The sequence below is a fragment of the Grampus griseus genome (genome assembly GCF_964374135.1).
Source record: "Grampus griseus genome assembly, chromosome: 13".
Classification (NCBI taxonomy): domain Eukaryota; kingdom Metazoa; phylum Chordata; class Mammalia; order Artiodactyla; family Delphinidae; genus Grampus; species Grampus griseus.
In genome coordinates this window covers 13,648,743-13,667,131 of record NC_139007.1, presented here as the reverse complement: position 1 = coordinate 13,667,131, position 18,389 = coordinate 13,648,743, and the positions used below count along the sequence as shown (strand labels likewise).

The window sequence follows — 18,389 nt, the reverse complement described above, 5'->3', positions numbered from 1 at the left end:
CCTGTTACTATGCTAAGACTGAGAATGCAGCTGTGAATGAGAAAGACAAGATCTCCATTCTAAAGGAGCTTACATTCTAGTAGTAAAATCAGGATTTTAAAATAGCGGTGTTGGATTCTAAAATTTTTCTTCTTAGCTTCCACACTCCTTCCCACCAAGGATACTACAGAAGAGATGGATTAAGTGGTTTTAGTGCCACTTAAGAAAGTGGGTGGGGATGAAAACTACATACTGGAATACGTTATAGGAAAGAAACATTGGTATATGAGTGTCAAGCTCTATCAAAGGAAAAACCCTAGGGCTTAGCTGTATGGCAGGGAATGGAAAGCCTGTGCTGCAGAACAGACTTGGCTCATGTAGACACACCTGCAGATGGTGTATAATGCAATAGCAATGATATGTACTTGCTCAGATAGCCTTAAGGATCAGTATTTTCTCAGTGTATGGCCCTGCACTGTCCAACACAGTAGCCATTACCTACTTATGGCTTTCGAGTCCTTGAAATGTGGCTAGTGCAACTAAGGAACTGAATTTTAAATTAAAAAAACATTTTTAATTTAAAAACTGACACGTGATCCAGTTACTAGATCTTTCAAGAATGTCTGGAACAACTGGGTGTGTGAATCTATTTTTTCCACCTATATTTTAAGAAACTTAAATACAGATCAAGTATTTCTGATGAAAATTTAGCATCTGAATTGAGATGTGCTGTAATATAAAATACACACTGGATTTTGAAAACTTAGTATAAAAAAGAATATACAATATCCATTAATTATTTTAAGAATAATTACATGCTGAAATGATAATATTTTGGATATACTGGGTTAAATAAAATATTAAAATTAGCTTCAACTGTTTTTCACTTTTTAAAAAATGTAACTACTAGGAAATTTTAAATTACATATATGGATTGCATTATATATATTTGTACTGGAGAGTGCTGGTATAATCAAAGGAGCCCTAGTGAAGAGAGTCTGGTCAATATATTATCTTTTATTTCTGTCATCAAAATATTTTCTTAGTATATCTCATTACCCTTTTATCAGGAGTTATGTATTGCTCATCATTCTTTCTATGAATGTTAACAATCATGTTAATAACTGTCAATATTTTGTCCTGTAGTAGGAATATAAAATTATTTACACATACACTTATATGAACTGTCACTATGCAAGTGTGCACATATAACACATTTATTCCCAAACAGTATTTCCCATAGTAAGTTTTCAAAAACAGAAAGTAAACATAAGTTTTCTGTGGAACTATATTCAAGGATTGACAGGCTTGAGGGAGAAACACCTTATATACTACACAATATACATATATTCAGGACAAAAGCAAACATTATAAAAAGTATAAAAATAGACAAAAAGATACAAACACAATATATTTTGGTCAGAATTTCAGGTATGTTTTTTTTTCTTCTCTCTCCCCTTTACTTCAAAAGTTACAAATACTTTGGAAGCAGCATATATTGTTGCACTTTTGATTTTTTGTTGTACAGTTAACGAACCTGAGAGTCTGGATGACTGGTGATCATCTATTTGGCCTTCCCATTCTTTCATTTCTTCTTCTTTGATGAATAAAGGTTTTCCTAGAGTTTGGCCAACAAGATTACAGACTTCTTGAGCTTTGCGCCATGCATTTTCTACAGCAACGACACAGGCTTGCCGTCTTAGGAATTAAATGCAGAGATTATTAATACGACAGTCAACAAACCGCAGCACTGAATAGTTTTGTTTAATTGGTTGATAATTAATTTAAAGATGTGCTTAACTTACCGAAGATTCTCAGTAGAACCTGGAGTATGATAGAACTGGGGTTGGCTGATGACAACAGAGCTATCTAGCTTTTCAACAAGAAAGTTACAAATATTTTGCATTTTTCCGAATTCAGTAAATGTAATGCAGACCTGTAAATGAAATGACAATTGAAATTATTTTCATGTCTGATGCATTACTTCAAATCTTTCTCTAAATGTGAGTTAAAAAAAGTAAAGCCAGGTTACAATGAGGTCATTTTATAGTATGTAACAGATATGAAAGACCTACTTGGTACTTATAACTAAATTTTGTTATTAAATTTATTTTTGCTTATGAATTTTGTAATTTATCTAATGTTGACTTGAACATTTAAAACTTCATTTTAAATCAGTCAGAGACTTTTTATGACAGAGAACTGGAGGGTTTCCTCTTCAACTTTATTATTCAGCTAAATTCTAACCCTGATGAATGTTTCATGACTCTTTAGTCATCTATGCCATTAGTTAGCTTCCTGATTAGTGGTAATTACTTCATACTTCACTGCTGTCATTTGAGGTATGTTACTTCTTCCAAAAGTTATTTTCAGATCTATATGCAGAAGTTCATCTATTTCACTATGTCCTCTGTCTTTAAATATGTGGAAGCAGCAAAGAGAAAGAGAGGGATGAGGTAACCTCCTGAGTCATCTTATACACTGAAGAACAGTTGCCTTTAATCATAAATGTTATCCAGGGAAGACTGATGTTCTATCTGGTTTCAATACTAAGTGAATAATGTCTTTTATAATCAGTTTGTCAATTTCATTTTTTTTTTTTTTTTTAAGCTGACTGGGATTTTGAGTGGGGTTGCAATGACTCTAAATATAGATTAAGGAAGACCTGATACCTTAATGATACTGAGTCTTCCAAATCAGGAACAAGGTATGTTTCTTCATTTATTTAGGTCTTCTTTAATTTCTCTTAGCAATATTTTGTAGTTTTCAGCATACACAGTTAAAAGATCAGATTTATCCCTAGGTATTTTATATTTTTGATGTTTATTAGTTCTAATAGTTTTTTTTGTAGATTCCTTTAGATTTTCTACATTGATGGTCATGCTGTCCACAAATAAAGACAGTTTTACTTCTTACTTTCCAGTATGGATGCCTTTTATTTCTTTTTCATGCCTCACTGCACTGGCTAGAACTTCAAGTACAATGTTGGATAGAAGTTGTGAGAGTAGATACGTTTGTCTTGTTCCTGATCTTAGGCACAAAGCAATCAGTGTTTCATCAATAAATATGATGGTAACTGTAGATTTTTCATAGGTTCCCTTCATCATTTTGAGGAAGTTTCCTACTATTTCTAGTTTGCTGAGAATTTTTATTAGGAATGGATGTTGGACTTTGTTAAATGTTTTTCTTCATCTACTGAGATCATCATATGTTTCTTTCTTGTTAATATGATAAACTAGATTGACCAGTTTTTGAATGTTGAAACAACCTTTCATTCCAGGGATGAACCATACTTGGTCATTATATATTATCCTTTTTATATATCACTGGATTTGATTTGCTAAAGTTTTGTTTATAATTTCTGCACATAAGTTTATGATGGACCACTGGTCTGTAGTTTTCTTTGCTTGTAATGTCCCCCCGCCCTCCCCCCACCCCCACCGGTTTTGTTATCTTCTGGTTCCAAATAATGAGTTGGAAAGTATTCCAGCTTCTTCATTTTCTGGAAAAGTTTGTACAGAATTGGCATAAATTCTCCCTTAAATGTATGCACTTTTTAATTTCTCTTTTAACTTCTCCTTTGACCCATGGGTTATTGAGAAGTATGTTATTTAAATTTCAAATATTTCAGTTCTATCATTTTTGCCTTAAGTATTTTGAAGCTTTAATATTAAATGTATAAGTGTTTAAGACTGTTATATTCTTGATTGACCCATTTATCATTATAAAATCATCTTTATCTGGGTAATACTCTTTGCTTTGAAATCTACTCTGTCTGATATTATCATAGCCACTACAACTTTCTTTTGGTTATTGTTAGCATGGTATATCTTTATGCACCCCTTTGATTTTTTTTTTTTTTTGCGGTACACGGGCCTCTCACTGTTGTGGCCTCTCCCGTTGCGGAGCACAGGCTCCGGATGCGCAGGCCCAGGGGCCATGGCTCATGGGCCCAGCCGCTCCGCGGCATGTGGGATCTTCCTGGACCAGGGCACGAACCCGTGTCCCCTGCATTGGCAGGCAGACTCTCAACCACTGCGCCACCAGGGAAGCCCTGGTTTTTTTTAAAGTCAGGTTTATTAAGGCATAACTTATAGAGAGCAAAATACACTCCTTTTAGTATATGTCCTATGAATTTTGACAGATGCATTTACTCATGTAGCTACCATTATGATCAGTCCCATCAACTTCCTCAAATTTCCCTGTGCTCTCCACATCCCAGCCCCTGAAAGCCACTGATCTGTTTTTTTTTAAATAGTTGCACTTAATTTTTTATTTTTTGGACAACTTAAAAGGTTACTTTCCACTTACAGTTACTACAAAATATTGGCTCTATTCCTCGTGTTGTAACTCTATGTCCTTGAGCCTATCTTATACCCAATAGTCTGTACCTTCCACTCTCCCACTCCTATATTGCCCCTGCCCCCCAACACTGCTAACCATTAGTTTGTTCTCTATATCTGTGAGTCTGCTTCTTTTTTGTTTTATTCACTAGCTTTTTATATTTTTCAGACTTCACATGTAAGTGATATACAGTATTTGCCTTTCTTTGTCTGACTTATTTCACTTAGCATAATGCCCTCCAAGTCCATCCATGTTGCTGCAAATGGCAAAATTTCATTCTTTTTTTTATGGCTCAGTAGTATTCCATTGTGTACACACACACACACACACACACATATACACCATAGCTTCTTTATTCACTCATCTGTTGATGGACACTTAGGTTGCTTCCGTATCTTGGCAGTTACAAATAATGCTGGATGAACACTGGGGTACACGTATCGTTTTGAATTAGTGTTTTTGTTTTTTCCAGATATATACCCAGGAGTGGAATTGCTAGGTCATATGGTAGTTTTATCATTTGCAAATATTTTCTCCCATTCAGTAGGTTGTCTTTTCATTTTTTTCAATGGTTACCTTTGCTGTGCAAAAGCTTTTAAGTTTAATTTGGTCTCATTTGTTTATTTTTACCTTTATTTCCTTTACTTTAGGAGACGGATCAAAAAATATTGCTGTGATTTATGTCAAAGAGTTTTCTGCCTACGTTTTCCTCTAGGAGTTTTATGCTATCCAGTCCTACATTTAGGTCTTTAATCAATTTTGAGTTTATTTTTGTACATGGTGTAAGAGAATGTTCTAATTTCATTCTTTTATATGTAGCTGCCAGTTTTCCCAGCACCACTTATTGAAGAGACTGTCTTTTTTCCACTGTATATTTTTGCCTCCTTTGTTGTAGGTTAATTGACTATAAGTGCATGGGTTTATTTCTGGGCTGTCTATCCTGTTTCATGGATGTGTCTGTTTTTGTGCCAGAACCATACTATTTTGATTACTGTAGCTTTGTAGTATAGTCTGAAGTCAGGCAGCATGATTCCTCCAGCTCTGTTCCTCATTCTCAAGATTGTTTTGGCTATTAGGGATCTTCTGTGTTTCCATATAAATTTTAAAATTATTTGTTCTAGTTCTGTGAAAAACGCCGTTGGTATCTTGATAGGGATTGCATTGAATCTGTAGATTGCCTTGGGTAGTACATTTTCACAATATTGATTCTTCCAATTCAAGAACGTGGTATATCTTTCCATCTGTTTGTGTTGTCTTCAATTTGTTTCATCACTGTCATATGGTTTTCAGAGTATAGGTGTTTTTCCTCCTTAGGTAGATTTATTCCTAGGTATTTTATTCTTTTTGATGAGATGGTAAATAGGACTGTTTCCTTAATTCCCCTTTCTGATATGTCATTGTTAGTGTATAGAAATGCAACAGATTTCTGTGTATTAATTTTGTATCCTGTAACTTTACTAAATTAATTGATGAACTCTAGTAGTTTTCTGATGGCATCTTTAGGATTTACTATGTATAGTATCATGTCATCTGCAAACAGTGACAGTTTTACTTCCTCGTTTCCAACATGGATTCCTTTTATTTCTTTATCTTCTCTGATTGCTGTAGCTAGGGCTTCCAAAACTGTGTTGAATAAAAGTGACAAGAGTGGACGTCCTTGTCTTATTCCTGATCTTAGAGGAAATGTTTTCAGCTTTTCACTGTTGAGAATGATGTTAGTGGTGGGTTTGTCATATATGGCCTTTATCATGTTGAGGTGTGTTTCCTCTATGCCTGTTTTCTGGAGGGTTTTTAATATAAATCGATGTTGAATTTTATCAAAAGCTTTTCCTGCACCTATTGAGATGATTATGTGGTTTTTATTCTCCAATTTGTTAATGTGGTGTGTCACATGGATTGATTTGCAGATATTGAAAAATCCTTGCATCCCTGGGACAAGTTCCACTTGATCATGGTATATGATCTTTTTGATGTACTGTTGGATTCGGTTTGCTAATATTTTGTTGGGGATTTTTGAATTTATGTTAATTAGTGATATTGGCCTGTAATTTTCTTTTTTTGTGTGTGATATCTTTATCTGGTTTTGGTATCAGAGTGATGCTAGCCTCACAGAATGAGTTCTGAAGTGTTCACTCCTCTGCAATTTTTTGGAATAGTTTCAGAGGACAGGTGTTAACTCTTCTCTAAATGTTTGGTAGAATTCACCTGTGAAGCCACCTGGTCCTGGACTTTTGTTTGTTGTTAGTTTTTAAATTACTGATTCAAGCTCGTTACTGTAATTGGTCTGTTTATATTTTCTATTTCTTCCTGGTTCAGTCTTGGGAGATTGTGCCTTTCTAAGAATTTGTCCAGTTCTTCTAGGTTGTCCATTTTATTGGCATATAGTTGTTCACAGTAGTCTCTTATGATCCTTTGTATTTCTGTGGTATCAGTTGTAACTTCTTTTTCATTTCTGATTTTATTGATTTGGGCCCTCTCCTTTCTTTTCTTGATGAGTGCGGCTAAAGGTTTATCAATTTTGTTTATTTTTTCAAAGAACCAGCTTTTAGTTTCATTGATCTTTTCTATTGTTTTCTTCATTTCTATTTCATTTATTCCTGCTCTGATCTTTATGACTTCTTTCCTTCTACTAACTTTGGATTTTGTTAGTTCTTTTGCTTTAGATGTAAGGTTAGGTTGTTTACTTGAGAGTTTTCTTGTTTACTGAGGTAAGCTTGTATTGCTGTAAACTTCCCTCTTAGAACTGCTTTTGCTGTGTCCCATAAGTTTTGGACTGTCATGTTTTCATTTTCATTTGTCTCTAGGTATATTTTGACTTCCTCTTTGATTTCTTCGGTGATCCACTGCTTCTTTAGTAGCATATTGTTTAGCCTCCACGTTTGTGTTTTTTGCAGTTTTTCTAAATAGTTGATTTCCAGTCGTATAGCATTGTGGTCAGAAAAGATGCCTGATACAATTTCAATTTTCTTAAATTTACTGAGACTTGTTTTGTGGCCTAGCATGTGATTTATCCTGGAGAATGTGCACATGGAACCATGTGCACTTGAAAAGAATGTGTATTTTGCTGCTTTCTACTGGAATGCTCTGTATATATCAATTAAGTCCATTTGGACTAATGTGTTGGAGAAGATATAACAATTGTAAATATATATGCACTCAACATAGGAGTACCTATATATATAAGGCAAATACTAACAGACATAAAAGGAGAAATCAGTGGTAACACAATAATTGTAGGGGACTTTAAAATCCCACTTACATCAATGGACAGATAATCCAGACTGAAAATGAATAAGGAAACACAGGCCTTAAATAACACATTGATCTGTTTTTCTAAAACTTTATTTTTTTAGAGAAGTTTTAGGCACACAGCAAAATTGACAGGAAGGAACAGAGGTTTTCCATATATACCCTTCTACCCCCCACACACATAGTCCCCCCCCACCATAATCAACATTCCCCACCAGACTGGTACATTTGTTACAATATGTGTACCTACTGGGTTGACCAAAAAGTTCTTTCAGGTTTTTCCATAACACCTTTGGCCAACCCAATACACTGACACAGCATAATGACCAGAAGTCCACAGTTTACATTAGAGTTCATTCTTGGTGTTTTATATTCACTGGGTTTGTACAAATGTATGCTGACATGCATCTATCATTATAGTTTCATACAGAATACTCTCACTGCCCTAAAATTCCTCTGTGCACCCCCTATTCATCCCACCCTCCCCCTAACTGCTGGCACCATTGATCCTTTTACTGTCTCCATAGTTTTTCTTCTCCCAGAATGTCATATAGTTGGAATCATACAGTTTGTAGCCTTTCCTGATTGTCTTAGTAATAGGCATTTAAGGTTCATACCTATTTTCATGGCTTGAGAGCTTATTTCTTTTTAGTGATGAATAATATTCCATTTTCTGGATGTACCAGTTTATGTATCCATTCACCTACTGAAGGACATCTTTGTTGCTTCCAAATTTTGCGATTATGAATGAAGCTGCTATAAATATCCATGTGCACGTTTCTATGTGAGCATACATTTTCACCTCCTTTGGGTACATACTAAGGAGCATGATTGCTGCATCATGTGGTAGGAATATGTTTAGTTTTATAGGAAACTTTGTCTCCCAAAATGACTGCACCATTTTGCATTCCCACCAGGAATGAGTGAGAGCTCCTCTTGTTCCACGACCTCGTCAGCATTTGGTGTTGTCAGCATTCCAGATTTTGGCCATTCTAATAAGTGTAGCAGTGACATTTCATTTTTGTTTTAATTTGCAGCTGCCTAATAACATATGATGTGGATCAGCTTTTCATATGCTTATTTACCATCTATATATCTTTTTTAGTGAGGCATCTGTTAAGGTCTTTGGTTTATTTTTAATTTTTTTTTTCTTACTGTTGAGGTTAAGAGTTCTTTGTGTATTTTGGATAGCAGTCCTTTAAAATAAGTGTGTTTTGCAAATATTTTCTCTGGGTCTGTGACTTCTCTTATTATTCTCCTGACATTGTCTTTCACAGAGCAGAAGTTTTTAACTGTAATGAAGTCCAGCTTACCAATTATTTCTTTCATGGATCAATGCCTTTGGTGTTGTATCTACAAAGTCAGTGTGATACTCAAGGCCATCTAGGTTTTCTCATATGTTTATAGTTTTGTGTTTTACCTTTAGGTCTATGATACATTCTGAGTTAATTTTTTGAAGGGTGCAAGGTCTGTATCTAGATGCTTTTTTTTTTGTATGTGGATGTCTTGTTGTTCCAGCACCAATTGTTGAAAAGATGATTGTGCCCCATTGTACTGCTTTTGTTCCTTTCTCAAAAATCAGTTGATTATACAGGAGTCTATTTCTTGGCTCTCTATTCTGTTCCATTGACCTGTTTGTCTGTTCTTCAAACACTACTACACTATCTTGATTTTTGATGCCTTTTAGTAAGCCTTGAAGTCAGGGAATGTCATTTCTCCAACTTTGTTCTTCTCCTTCAATACTGTATTGGCTGTTCTGGTTCTTTTGCGTCTCCATATAAACTTGAATTATTTTTTTTTCAATATCCCCAAAATAACTTACTGGGAGTTTGGTTGAGACTGCATCAAATCTATAGATAGATCTATAGATCTATAGATCTATAGAAGAAGAACTGACATCCGGACCATATTGAGTCTTTCTATCCATGAACATGGAATATCTCTCCATTTATTTGGCTCTTCTTTAATCTAATTCATCAGAGTGTCAAAGTTTTCCTCATATAAATCTTGTACACATATGTTGTTAGATATACACCCAAGTAGTTCATGTTTTGGGGTGCTATGGAAAATTGTTTTTAATTTCAAATTCTACTTGTTTGTTGCTGGTATGTAGGAAATATTTTGTTGAAGATTTTTGCCTCTATATTCATGAGGGATTGGTCTGTAGTTTTCTTATCTTGTAATGCATTTCCATAGGATTTGTGGTGATGTCTCCTTTTTCAGTTCTGATATTAGTAATTTGTTCTTTCTCTTTTTTCCCCCCTTTAGTTTGGCCAGAAGCTTATCGATCTTATTGATATTTTCAGAGAACTAGCTTTTGGTTTCACTAATTTTCTCTATTGATTTCCTGTTTTCAGTTTCACTGATTTCTGCTCTAATTCTTATTATTTTTCTTCTGCTTACTTTGGACTTAATTTGCTCTTCTTTTTCTAGTTTCCTAAGGTGGAAACATTATTTATTTTAGATTTTTCTTCTTTTTACTATATGCATTCAATGCTAAAATTTCTCTCTAAGCTGCTTTCACTGTATCTCACACATTTTGATAAACTGTATTTTCACTTTCATTTAGTTCTAAATATTTTAAAATTTCTCTTGAGATTTCTTCATTGACCCATGTTATTCAGAAGTGTGTTGTTTAATCTCCATGTATTTTGGGATTTTCCAATTATGTTTCTGTTATTGATTTCTAGGTTAATGCCACTGTGGTCAGAGAGCAGACATTATATGATCTATCCTTTTAAATTTGTTAAGGTATAAGTTTTGGCCTAAAATGTATTTTTTGGTGGGGGGGGGCGGCAAGTAAAGGTTTACTGCAGGGCCAAGCAATGAGAATGGGTGGATTGTGCTCAAAAGACCCAAACTCCAAATGTGTTCTATCTTGGTGAATGCTCCATGAGAGCTTGAGAAGAAGAATACTGTTTTTGGAGGAAGTAATTTATAGATGTCCATTCTATCCAGTGAATTGATGGTACTGTTAAGTTCAACTAGGTCCTTACTGATTTTATGCCTGCTGAATCTGTCCCTTCTTGATAAAGGGAGTTGGAGACTCCAACTATGATAGCAGACTCATCTATTTCTCCTAGCAGTTCTATTAGTTTTTGCCTCATGTAGTTGGGGAATGCACGTTAAGGAGTTTTTTTTTTTTGGCTGTGCCACCACGCAGCATGTGGGATCTTAGTTCCCCAACCAGGGATCGAACCCATGCTCCCTGCACTGGAAGTGCAGAGTCTTAACCACAGGACTGCCAGGGAAGTCCCCAAGGATTGTTATGGCTCTGGGAAAATTGCCCCTGTATCGTTACCTAATGCCCTTCTGTATCCCTGATAACTCCTTGTTATGAAGTCTGTTGTGTCTGAAATTACAATAGTGACTCTTGCTTTCTTTTGATTAGTGTTAGCATGATTAATTTTTCTCCATGGATTTACTTTTAATCTATATATGTCTTTATATTTAAAATGGATTTCTCACAGATAACATATAGTTGGGTAGTGTTTTTTGATGCACTTTGACAATCTCTGTCTTTTAATTGCTGCGTTTAGACCACTGATGTTCAAAGCATTACTGATATAGTTGGATTAATATCCACCATATTCTTTACTGTTTATTTGTTGCCCTTGTTCCTTTTTCTAAGTTCTGTCTTCTGCCTTTTGTGATTAAAAAAAATTTTTCATTTATTTATTTATTTAGGCTGTGTTGGGTCTTCGTTGCTGTGTGTGGGCTTTCTCTAGTTGCTGCAAGCAGGGACTACTCTTTGTTGCAGTGCATGGGCTTCTCATTGCAGTGGCTACACTTGTTACAGAGCACAGGCTCTAGGTGCACGGGTTTCAGTAATTATGGCACACGGGCTCAGTAGATGTGGCTTGTGGGCTCTAGAGCGCAGGCTCAGTAGCTGTGGCACACAGGCTTAGTTGCTCCGCGGCATGTGGGATCTTCCTGGATCAGGGCTGGAACCCATTTCCCCTGCACTGGCAAGTGGATTCTTAACCACTGTGCCACCAGGGAAGCCCTTGTGATTTTAACTGAGCATTTCATGGTTCCCTTTTTTCTCCTTTCTTAGCATATCAGTTATATATTTTTAAGCTTTTTTAGTGGTTTCTCTAAAGTATGCAATACATATTTACAGCTAATCCAAGTCCACTTTTAAATAACACTATACCACTTTATGGGTTGTGTGAGTACCTTATAATAACAAAATAATCCTAATTCCTCCATCCCATCTCTTGTATCATTACAGTCATTCATTTCACTTATATATCAGCATACACAAGTATATATATAAGAAACATGCATAAGCATACAAAATTGAATATATTGTTGCTATTACTTTAAACAAACTGGTATTCACTAGATTGATTAAGAATAAGAAAAATATCTATAACACAGGGAACTCTGCTCCATATTATGTAACAACCTAAATGGGAAAAGAATTTGAAAAAGAAGAGATACATGTATATGTATAACTGAATCACTTTGCTGTACACCTGAAACTAATGCAACATTGTTAATCAACTATAATATAAAATAAGAAGTTAAGAAAAAGAATAAGAAAAATAAAAGTATTTTACCTTCACTTACTCCTTTTTTGATGTTCTTCTTTTCTTTACATAGATCCAGGTTTCTGATCTATATTATTTTCCTTCTTTCCAAAGAACTTCTTCTAACAGTTGTTGCAAGGCAGCCCTAATGGTAACAAATTCCCTCAATTTTTGGACTTCCCTGCTGGCCTAGTGGTTAGGAGTCCGGGCTTTCACTGCAGTGGCCTTGGTTCAATCCCTGGTTGGGAAAGATCCTGCAAATTGCATGGTGCGGCCAGAAACAAAAAACACCCCCCCCACCCCCCGAAAAAACAGTCTTAGTCAAATTCCCGCAATTTTTGTCTGAGAAAGTCTTTATTTCTCCTTCAATTTTGAAGGATACTGTGTAGAGAACTCTAGGTTGGGGTTTTTTTTTCTCTCAACACTTTAAGTGTTTAAACTCCACTCTCTCTTTTCTTGTATGGTTTCAGAGGAAAAGTCAGATATAATTCTTGTTTTTCTTCCTCTATAGGTAAAGTGTTTTTACCTCTGGCTTCTTTCACGTTTTCTTCTTTATCTCTGATTTTTTGTAGTTTGAAAATAATATGCTCACCAGTAGGGGTCTTTTTGGGCATTTATTGGGGAAATTCTCTGTCATTATTGCTTCAAATATTTCTTCTGTTCCTTTCTCTCTTCTCCTTCTGGTACTCTCATTATGTGTATGTTATACCTTCTGTAGTTGTCCCATAGTCCTTGGATATTCTGGGTTTTTTTTTCCCCCAGTTTTTGTTCTCTTTGCTTTTCAGTTTTTGAGGTTTCTATTGAGATACCCTCAAGCCTAGAGATTCTTTCCTCTACTGCATCCAGTCTTCTGCATCCATCAGAAGCATTCTTCATTTCTGTTACAGTGTTTTTGATCTCTAGTATTACGTTTTGGGTCTTAGGATTTCAATCTCTCTGCTTATGTTGCTCATCTGTTCTTGCATGGTGTCTACTTATCCATTAGAGCTCTTAGCACATTAATCATATTTGTTTTAAATTCTCAGTCTGATAGTTCCAACATCCCTACCATCTCTAGTTCTGATGTTTGCACTGTCTCATCAAACTGCATTTTTTGCCTTTTGGTGTGCCTTGTAATTTTTTCCTTGATAACTGGACATGATATATTGAGTAAAAGGAACTGCTGTAAATAAGTCTTTAGTAATGTGGTGGTAAGATATAGGGAGAGGGAAAGTGTTCTACTGTTTTATGATTCTCAGTTTTTTAGTGAGCCAGTGCCTCCAGACTGAACTTCACAAGTATTTCTGAGTTGTTGTTGTTGTGGTTGTTTTCTCCTCCTCTTTAGGTAGAAGAAGATGGCTAGAGTGGATTGGATTTCGGTATTTCCCTTCCCTCTGGTTAGTTAGGCTCTGATAATATACCAGCAGGTTAGGGTCTGCTTAACTAGTTTCTCCTGAGGACAGACTTTCTTAAGAAGAACAGAGTACTCTGGCATATTTCAAAATGGTTCCTTTTCCCCTCCCTCTGCCAGACACACTAGGGAAGTTTTTTCCCATCTTCACAGTGAGAACCTAGTCGAGCACGTGGAGGTAAATCTCACAAAACTGTGGGTCCCCCTCTATGACTGGATCCTCTAGAGTTTTAATTCTCAGAGTTGTCCACACTGAGCCTCCAGGAATTTGTCAATTATAGTTCAGAGTTTCCTATCCGGGCACCGTTTCTGGAGGTGGTTTCTGTTGTCTCTGCTCTAGTAAGCTGTGACTCACTGTGTCTGCCTGTCTGTCTCTCCAGTTTGGGGGGTAGCAGTGTGCCCTGTATGCTCACCTCTCTTATGGATCCTAGAAGAGTTGTTGATTTTTCAGTTTTCTTTCAGCTTTTTACTGGTTAGGATGCAGTGGTGACTTCTAAGCTCCTAACACGTAGACTAAGAAACTGAAAGTCTGCCATTACTTTTAACCAGTTGGTGCCCTCATATTTAAAGTACATTTGTCCTATGCGGCAGCTTCCCACTAGCCATCCATTTTACATTTGGTAGTGCATATATGTTAATGCTACTCTCTCACTTCATTGCAGCATAGCACAGGCAGATCAGCTCGGTGCTTTGTGACCACCTAGACGGGTGGGATAGGGAGGGTGGGAGGGAGATGCAAGAGGGAGGAGATATGGGGATATATGTATATGTATAGCTGATTCACTGTGTTATACAGCAGAAACTAACACACCACTGTAAAGCAATTATACTCCAATAAAGATATAAAAAAATAAATTCTATTAATAAAAGAAAAAAAAATAAAGTATGTTTGTTGCAAGCAGCTTACAGGTGAGGTGTGTTTTTTAATACAATCTGAAATATAAGCCTTCTAATGGAGGTATTTAGAATATTTATATTTAATTTGATTATTGATATGGTTACATTTAAACCTCTGATCTTGCTATACTATTTGTCTCATATTTTCTTTTCTCCCCCTCCCCACTTTCTGCCTTTTTTTGGGGGGATTGAGTATATTTTTATTATTTTATTTGATATCCTTCATTGGCTTCTTTGCTATAACTCTTGTTGTTGTTAATTTAGTGTCTCCTTTAGAGTTTATAGTATATACATGTTTATCACAATCTACCTTCAGGAGATATACAATTTCATATATAAGAAACCTACAATATTCTACTTCTATTTCTCCCTTCTTGACCTTCCTGCTATTGCTGTTGTATGTTTTACTTTTACATATGTTAGAATTCCTAAAGTTCGTCATTGTCATTTTTGTTCAAACAATTATCTTTTATATAGATGTAGAGAAATAGAGATGATATAAGAAAAATATCATATCTACCTGTGTAGTTACCATTTTCAGTGCTCTTCATTCCTTTGTGTAGATTCCTATTCCTTTTTAGTACCATTTCATTCCACCTACCCAATTTCATTTAGCATTTCTTGTATTGCAAGTCTACAGGTAATGAATTCTTTCAGCTTTCTGAAAAAGTCTATAGTTGGCCTTCAATTTTGAGCAGTATTTTTGCTGAACACAGGGTGATAATAACAAACTATAAGATAGGAGAAATATGATTTAAAAGCCCCAAGTGAGAAAGACACTTTTTTAGTTGTAATCATTGTTTATGACTGTAAGCTCAACAGAAGGGAACAATGTGATGCAAGTGCCAAAATGTTCAGGCGTATATGTGTTATTAGAAATAAACTTTCCAGAATAGGGAAGATAATCATCTTTCTCTAATATGGAATCACAATTAGGACACTATAGTTGTAGATGCTTTAGGAGGAAATTGGTTAACAAAAGAGAGAGCTTGTCATCTAAGAAATGACCAAAGAAACTGGGGATCCTTACACTTGGAGAAGAAAAAAGTAGCATTAATATGATACTGAACCTCAAGTATATAGTTCTAGGAAGAAATATTTGTTTTGTCCTTGGAGAGGTACATAATTAAAATGGATAAGTACTAGTAAGTCAATTCTTGGTTTAATGTTAGAAAATTGTATATTGATTAGATGTCTGAAAATGGAATTGGCCTTTTATATTCATACCTATCTATGTATAAAATATTTCACAACAAAGATGAAGAGTTAAAAGAAAATTAGATGAGATAATGTATGGAAAACACCTGACACATGGAAACATGCAAGGAAAAGGAGGGGGGAAACTGGTTATACTATTTTTTCTGTTTAATAGACTTTTATTGAATGCCTACTATATCCCAGGTTTTTAAAATCCCTCCAACACTGAAATTGTAACAGGAAAACAACATGAGAAGTGGAAAGAGTAGAGATATAAGAATTGCAAAGCCAAGGTTTTACTCCAACCCCAAACATACAAACACCCACCCACCCTTAAAGAACTCACTTAGATAATTTCTAACTTTCAATATCTTATCTTTAAAATAAGCTGAAGCAGCAGGGTAGGCGGGAGGTTAGAAAAAGAATCTCTGAAGTGCCTTTCAGGATGAAAATTTCAGGTATTATGTGAAAAGTCATGTTCTACCATCTAATCTTAGTCTGTATATTTAACTATCTGCGAGAATATTGGTATACATCAGATATTAGGTTTTGGTGTTCACTATAGCCATAGCCATAAAGCCACACATTGTTCTTTATGCACAGGTTGGCATACTTTATACCTCATGACCCTACCATCCTGGTCTCTGCTGATGCTGACTTAAGGGCAATCATGTATTAGACTACACTATATAAGAGTTCTGGCTACTGGGAAGCCCTATACAAAATATAATCAGATTCTCTCTTAAGAAATTCAAATACAAGACATTAAAAAGGTAAGTACAGCAAAAGGACGAGGAGTAGAGTTCAGCCAAGTCCTCACTTAGCCGTGTCTTACAACAAAATAAGCAGCTCTAAAGCACACTCTGTACGTGGCGGGTCAGTCCCTAGAATAAATCAGTCTGAAAAACTGGCCAGTTTTCCATGAAGCCTGGCTGAATGTTTGCTGGGACTGTTCCTTTTCCTGCTCGTGTACTTACTAGTGTACCCTCACAACAAACCCCATTAACTAAGATAACCAGAGCCCATCTATGTTCACTACAACCTGAAGTCCAAACAGGTAATAACTACTGGAGGATGCTAGAACAACTCCCAGTCTTTGACTTCCATAGTATGGAATCTTACCAGACCGCTCTTCATCCTGTTTTGAAAGGTATGTTTTGGTCCCCACTATTACAGAATAACATTTGCCAAATGGATCCCTAAAATCATCATAAGATGGTTAAATTTTAAGTGAAGAAATTATAAATTTATTAAAGTAAGTATAGGGACAACAGTGTGTTATGGAAATTACTATCTCAAGAGGTAAGAAGCCAGGATCCTAATTTCCATTCTAATTCTTATAATATGATCTTTGAAAAATCTGAGCCTAAGCTATCTAAGCCTAAGGTCACACCCTTAAAATTAGAAAAAATAATTTATTATCTGCCTGAAGGTAGGACTAGTTGATTTCTTGAGGTATTTTACACCTCTAATGGCAAAGATTCTCTGATTAGATAAACAATATTCCATTCAAATCTCATTCCTGTTTGTTTCCTGGGGCAAAGGAGGCAGCCTGACTGCCCCAAAGTACCCCAAGATGTTTGGAGCCAGGAAGAGAGAGCAGTCTTGTAACCTAGCCACAAGTACATATAACATACTCTGGTGTCATAAAATCCTGATCATACAATCTTTAAAGATAAGTAAAAAGCTCGACAGTTTTAGGAACTAAGTGTTTTCATTAATTGAGTGTACAAAAATATTTTGTTCTTTTTAATTTGTGCAAAGGTTGAGTAGTTTTTATTTTTAAATAAACCTGAACACAAAACAATAAAATTACATTGTGAAACAAAAGAATGTTGAAAAGTCTTTCAGTCCTTTATTCTATGACTATTAATTTGCTATTTATCGGAGGAGAAGAAATTTTTCTTTTGTAGTGCTTCCTGCTCACTAGATGATAACATTACTAAAATTTTATTCACGTGGCAATTAAATGCTACTTCCATCTGCTATTTTTATTCCACTTCAAAACAATTTCTCTTAAATCTCATTAAATTTATTTTAAAAGCTCATCCAGATATGTAACACCAAAAATGACTGAGAAAAATGATCTTTTATCAATACCATGAGAAGCATTTCTCATATACACTGAGTTTCAAGAATAAAATTAAATGCAAACTGTCCCCACAAGTCGTGCTGTTTCCAATTATTTAAGATAAGTACATACCTCTGCTTCCATGTGATAAGCATTTTCTACCCTTTGAAAATCCTTTGTCACAGTTACATTTTCTGACTGAAACAGAAAGTACAAAAGTATGATTACTAAATGTTTGGTTACTAAATGCAATTACTCTAAAACATAAAGCATAAACCTGAACTTATTAAAATCAGAATGACAAAATATGCAGAAAGAACTGGTTTGCCTGGTGTTTTAATACTTTCCTAAAAGTAACATAAAATAAATTCAGAAACTTATACATATTTGCTGAAATTTCATCATAATTGTGGCTACACTTGTAGTAATTTTTACATTAGCTAGTACAAAAAGTATGAACTTAGGGTGGTGTATACATATATATATGAAGAATTATTTGTACATAAAGCATTCTGAATGTTGTAGGAATGTCAGAGTTTTAAAAATGTTTAATTTACAAATAATACAAATTTACTGAACATATCGTACACAACTTTGGGCAAGTTACTCAACATTTTTGAGATTTAGTTTCCACATTTATAAAATTAGGTTACACTACATGTGAGGTAGGAGGTCCCAGGCTGAGCAGCTGGAGTGTGTCAGACTGAGCAACTGGAGCTTGTCTCCC

At 35.2% G+C, this 18,389-nt stretch overlaps 1 protein-coding gene across 2 annotated transcripts in view; it reads right to left on the bottom strand.

Annotated features, from left to right (window-relative positions):
* Positions 1-1,151: 1,151 nt before the first annotated feature.
* IRAK1BP1 (interleukin 1 receptor associated kinase 1 binding protein 1) overlaps positions 1,152-18,389 on the bottom strand; it is a gene marked incomplete at its 5' end in the record, with an annotated part of 35,857 nt that continues 18,619 nt past the window's right edge. The window contains 3 exons of one of the 2 annotated variants that reach the window (XM_082669242.1): positions 1,152-1,677; positions 1,785-1,915; positions 17,795-17,860. In XM_082669242.1, the coding sequence (XP_082525368.1) occupies positions 1,407-1,677; positions 1,785-1,915; positions 17,795-17,860 (468 nt within the window). In that variant the 3' untranslated portion in view covers positions 1,152-1,406. The remainder of the gene's footprint in view (positions 1,678-1,784; positions 1,916-17,794; positions 17,861-18,389) is intronic. The other variant, XM_082669243.1, reaches the window with a different exon arrangement.